This window comes from Microcaecilia unicolor, unplaced genomic scaffold (genome assembly GCF_901765095.1).
Source record: "Microcaecilia unicolor unplaced genomic scaffold, aMicUni1.1, whole genome shotgun sequence".
In the NCBI taxonomy this organism is placed as follows: Eukaryota; Metazoa; Chordata; class Amphibia; order Gymnophiona; family Siphonopidae; genus Microcaecilia; species Microcaecilia unicolor.
The window spans coordinates 161,982-167,981 of record NW_021962870.1 but is presented as its reverse complement, the minus strand read 5'-3'; the positions used below and the strand labels follow the sequence as shown (position 1 = coordinate 167,981).

At 44.9% G+C, this 6,000-nt stretch overlaps 1 protein-coding gene across 1 annotated transcript in view; it reads right to left on the bottom strand.

Annotated features, from left to right (window-relative positions):
* Positions 1–214: 214 nt before the first annotated feature.
* LOC115458583 overlaps positions 215–6,000 on the bottom strand; it is an 80,073-nt gene continuing 74,287 nt past the window's right edge. Inside the window, exon 6 of the mRNA XM_030188462.1 lies at positions 215–262. Coding sequence (XP_030044322.1) covers positions 255–262 — 8 coding nt within the window. The 3' untranslated portion in view covers positions 215–254. The remainder of the gene's footprint in view (positions 263–6,000) is intronic.

The window sequence follows — 6,000 nt, the reverse complement described above, 5'->3', positions numbered from 1 at the left end:
CCACTTCCAGACCTGTTTATTAATCCATCCCCACCCCCAACCATATCATAAGAACAGTCACATGAACCAAGGAAGAAAATTTATGGTGTCAATTTCTCAGTGATGTTTTATTGCATCCTTTTATTCATGTCAACCACAAAACTTTTGGAATCTGACTTTCTACTCTAATTATTATGTTTTCTGAATGATTCGCCCATGGTGCTGTTGATCGGTCCACAGACTGCGATGATGGACCTCTGCGAAGGCATCTTCTGTTACTCATCTAAAGGACAAAACCAGATAGAAACTATCCATTCATTCAACTCCTTTTAATACATTCCTCAGCCCAGAATGGGCTCAGGGCAGTGAACAATGCAATTATTCATTAATCATCTACTGATAAAAAAAACATTTATAAGGAGGTAATATTCAGTCCTTAGGGTCAACGGGCTAAACTAACACTGGATAACTGGACACCGAACAATATTTAGACCAATGCCTAATTACATCAGCAAGTAAAGTTAGCTGGTTAGTGGACTGAGTATCACCTCTAAGTGTTGGCTTTTCCCAACGTTTGCCCCCAGACCGAATGGCTGGTTAGCAGTGACATTCACTGAAACGTTCCCTCTGCCTGGTTAAGTGCTGCTGAATTTCGGCAGCTGGTCAACTCAGTGTGGATTGGCCAGGCAGCAACCTCTCCTGCTTAGTTAAACCTTCAACTCCAAAGTAATCCAGACTAACCATCAATAACATTTATTAATTGGCAGCATAACCAGATTACGTAAGTCTAAAAAAAGCATCTGTGATAAGGCAAGTCATGACTAATGTCCTAAAATAAAGGGAATCCTGTACTAACTTAGGGGTCCTTTTACAAAGGGGGCTGAAAATGGCTTTCAGTAGGTGTAGGTGAATCCATTTTTAGCGCGCCTGTAAAAAGGCCTCTTTTTTATTGTCGAAAATGGACGCGTGGCAAAATCAAAATTGCTGCGCGTCCATTTTGTGTCTGAGACCTTACCGCCATCCATAGACCTAGCGGTAAAGAATCTGGGCAGTAATGACCTACGCGCATCAAATGCCACTTGGCGTGCGTCCGTTACATGCGCCAGAAAATAAAAATTACTTTTCAGACGCGTGTAGTGGAAACAAGCTACAAACATTTCTAAATCCTCACTACCCAAGCTGCAAAGGTCTTAAATACAAATCAATCTACGCATCCAGTTTCTCCTACATAAGCACACAATTATGGAATGCATTACCAAAAGCCTTGAAAACGACGTATAACTATCTAAACTTCCGGAAATCACTAAAGACTAACCTGTTCCAAAAGGTATACCCTCATAGGCGCCCGGTATAAGAGGCTTGGGGAGGCCTCCCCAGCCCAACCGCTGCCCCCATCCCATGAGCTGCAGACTTCCCCGCTCCCCAGTCGCCAATCATCTCCCGTCTCTGCCCTCAGCTGCCCGATAGCCCTCGTTCCCTTCCTGCCCTTGCCCTACCTTTAAATATTGTAATTTTTCTGGAGCGGGCAGCGCCAGCATTGCAAGCAGCAGCAGGCTCCAGCCTTCCCTCGCATGGCCCTGCCCTCTCTGACATATTTCCTGTTTCCGTGAGGGCAGAACCATGCGAGGGAAGGCTGGAGCCTGCTGCTGCTTGCAATGCTGGTGCTGCCTGCTCGAGAAAAATTACAATATTTAAAGGTAGGCAAGGGCAGGAAGGGAACGAGGGCTATGAGCTGAGGGCTGACGTGAGATGATTGACGACAGGGGGGAGCGGGGGAGCGGGGGATTGGGGGGGCTGGAAGAAGGCAGGAAAATGGCTGGCAGAAGGGAGATGGTTGACATGGGGCTGCTGGATGGAGGGGAGGGGAGGGAAGGGCAGGGGGGAGCGGAGGGTTGCTGGACATGGGAGGATAGCGGGGAGGGAAGGAAAGAGGAGGGTTGCTGGACATGGGTGGATGGAGGGGAGAGGAGGGTTGCTGGACATGGGTGGAGGGGAGGGGAGAGGAGGGTTGCTGAACATGGGTGGATGGAGGGGAGAGGAGGGTTGCTAGACATGGTGGATGGAGGGGCGTGCAGGGGAGAGGAGAGTTGCTGGACATGGGTGGATGGAGGGGAGAGGAGGGTTGCTGGACAGGGGTGGATGGAGGGGAGAGGAGGATTGCTGGACATGGGTAGATGGAGGGAAGGGGAGAGGAGGGTTGCTAGACATGGTGGATGGAGGGGAGTGCAGGGAAGAGGAGGGTTTCTGGACATGAGTGGATGGAGGGGAGGGGAGGAGGGTTGCTGGACATGGATGGAGGGGAGAGAAGAGTGAGGAAGGAGATGAGATGAGGGAAAAGGAAGAGAGAAAACTGCAAATGGATGAAGAAAATAGGCAGAAGCTGGATCCACTGAACAGTCAAGTCTGCGGAGGACCCAGCTTTTACTTACGGATGTAGGATAAGAAATGAGAAGAAAGGCGAAAGTAAAGAATAAATGGAAAGGAAGCCCTGGAAACGAGTTAAGAGGACAGATAGCAGCAGAATCAGATACTGGGCCAGCATGATCAGAAAAACAAAGTCACCAGACAACAAAGGTAGAAAAAAAGATCATTTAATTTTCATTATAGTGTTTGGAATATGTCCACTTTCAGAATTAGGTGCTCAACATTAAAAGTTCATATTTCTTTACTTATTTATGGCATTTTATCTCACATTAAACATGAATTAGGGTGTTCTGTGGCTCTACATGTATCATGATATTATGATCCCTTGTTTCACATTGTTGACGGTCTACATTTTCCGTATGGGTGGTATATTGGTGTATTAGGTTCTGCCCAGTGTAATATTTATGGTACAGTAAGGTTTCTGAGTGTGTTTTTGCACAAGTTGTGCATAGTGTTTTGCAGTTGAGCGATTGTGGTTAGTATATGCTTTGAGCAACCACTTATTCTTTGACATATGATACATATCTAATATCTAAATTTAATAAAAGGTATTAATTGTGACTTATTTTTATTTATTTTTCTGTGTGTTATCAGACAATTATGGATTTAAGCTCCACCCCCAACCCTGCCCCCTTTAGCCTCCCCAAACAGTTGGGCCACCGACCGCCTATGCATACCCTACCGACCCAGCTTAATGCCTGAAACTCAGCTACACAACAAAACTCAAGTACGTAATGGACATTACTCAACTCTTCCGTTGGTTGTACGACTCCCTAATGTGACAATGCTACGTGAACTCCATCCTATCACAACATCACCTTGTATTTGTTCACACGGAGACTTCAAAGCTTCCTCCGGGACTATGTAAGCCACATTGAGCCTGCAAATAGGTGGGAAAATGTGGGATACAAATGTAACAAATAATAAATAAATAAATAATAAATAAAATTGAAAATACCACAAGGCTATGTGGTAACAGGCAGTAACTCCAATTTGACATATGTTTGGTGCGTGTTGGTGCCTACGCAGCTTAGTAAAAGGGGCCCTATAAGTCTTACGGTAATTTATTGCATAAGATAGGGGCAGAAAAGTCCTAAATGGCCTTGAAATGGGCCTATAACTGTGGGCTGAAACATGCCTCATGTTCAGGGATTTTATCAGTTTGAAGATATACTTTTGAGGGATTCTGTACAGGGGACAAGGGGGCTATATCCATTCTGTTTTTAGTATAAATCTCTCCTCCTTTTCCCCTAACCCATACGGAAAATCTCCATCTCTTGCAGAACCCCTGCTCAGGACAAACTGTTAAAAAGATTTGCCGTATCCCAGAGCCTAATCTTGCAACCACAGACCAGGAGAAAAGCGGCTGCATTTCAGGCTGTGTCCTCCTCCCATTCCTCCTCTCCTCCTCCCTCCTCCTCATCTCCTCCTCCCCTCCACCTCCCCCTCCTCTTTTAGCATTTGAGCTGCATTTCAGGCTGTGTCCTCCTCCCCCTCCTCCTCCTCTCCTCCTCTCCCTCCTCTTTTTGCAATTAGAGCTGCATTTCAGGCTGTGTCCTCTTCCCCCCTCCACTTCCCCTCCTTCCCCTCCTCTTCTTCCCCTCCTCTCCTCCTCCTCCTCCCTCCTCCCCTTCCTCCTCCCCCCTCCTCCTCCTCCCCTCCCCCCCCCTTCTCCCCCTCCTCTCCTCCTCCTCCCCTCCTCCTCCCTTCCTCCCCCTCCCCCTCCTCCTCCTCCCCTCCTTCCTCTCCTCTCCTCTTCCCCTCCACCTCCCCCTCCTCTTTTAGCATTTGAGCTGCATTTCAGGCTGTGTCCTCCTCCCCCTCCTCCTCCTCCCCTCCTCCTCCTCTCCTCCTCCTCCCCCTCCCCCTCCTCCTCCCGTCCTCCTCCTCTTCCCCCCTCCCCCCTCCTTTCCTCCTCCTCCTTCTCCTTTTCGTCTTTCAGCATTTGAGGATGGCTGAAGTATTTGAACCACATGGCTCTAAGTTATGCTACACAGTTCAAATACTTCAGTCCACCTGGAGTGCTGGAGGAGGAGTCCGTTTGCCAGACATGCAGCCAGTTTACTCCTCTTCCTCAGATTAGGCTCTGGGGTAAAACAAAAATATTTGAAATTGTGTGTCCCATAGGCAGGGTCAGTTTTTGACATGTTGGGCCCAGGGCAGAAATTAAGGATGGGTCCCCCGATCCTGTCTCCTCCCTCCCAGATCTCCAAACCTGCTATTGCTACTACCACACGGTCCTGGGCATCTCTTTCCCTTCTTCTCACCATGGTCTGTCTGCCTTCTTCTCCTCACCCTCCTGGTCTTCTTTAAAATTTATTTCCCTTCTCAGATGGGCCCTGAAACTTTCCCTCTGCCGTCATCTACCCAGGCGGAAATAGAAGTTGCATCAGAGAGGGGCAGATCACGGTAGAGAAAAAGCATCTGGGCAGTTGCATGCAGCTTGTGAGGATAGATACACTGAGGCCTCTCTGAGAAGGAAAAGTGATTTTTTATTATTTTTTTATTTTTTATTATTATTTTTTAAATTTTTTATTTATGAATTTTAAATTACATTCATGTAGTAACATAAACATAGAGGAATTCAGAAATATCAAAACTAAACCTATCATGAGAAAAAACATATTAATTTTTGTCCACAATTAGATCCAAGCTCTAAGTAAATTAACTTCAAATAAATTTAAAGAAAGAATAAAGAAAAAAGAAACGGAAGGGTTACCTCAAAAGAAGCAGCCAATACATAGTATATCACAACAAAAAAGTCTTATTCTACTCCTTAGTCAAGATAAGTTCTAATAATTTACTAGGCTCAAAGGACATAAAATTCAAGGAATTTAACGAGACAACACATCTACAGGGATACATGAGAAGAAAGGTTCCACCTATATTAAGCAATCTTGATTTGAATTGTAAAAATTCCTTCCTTCTCTTTTGTGTATCCTTCGATAGGTCCGGAAACATTTGAATTCTTGCTCCTAGAAATTATCTTTGATGTGACTGAAAAACAGTTTACGTATATTGTTACGATCCAGTTCAAGCGCAAACGTCACTATCATAGTGGTCCTTTCTGTTATAACCTCCAGTGACGTCTCAAGGAATTCAGTTAAATTTAAATTTGGTAAAACAGAATTTTCTACATTTCGTGTACCAGAAATATACTGAATCCTAGTAATAGGCGGAGCATTCTCCGGAGGAATATGCAAAACATCCTTAAGATATCTTTTAAACATTTCTAACGGAGGTATCAATGGAGATTTGGGAAAATTTAAAAGTCTTAAGTTGTTTCTCCTTATCTGATTTTCAAGGTATTCAATCTTCCGGGTTTGAATATTTTTAACCTTAGACACAGAGGAAGAAAAGTTTTTGAAAGTTTGTATATCATTTTCAAGTACCTCTATTTTACTACTACTAACAAACATTTCTAAAGCGCTACTAGGGTTACGCAGCGCTGTACAATTCAACATAGAAGGACAGTCCCTGCTCAAAGAGCTTACAATCTAAAGACAAGAGAACAATCTAAAGACAAGTGAACAATCTAGAGACGAGTGAACAGTTAATCTGATAGGGTGGATGGATTGGGGCATTTTATATTTCTCG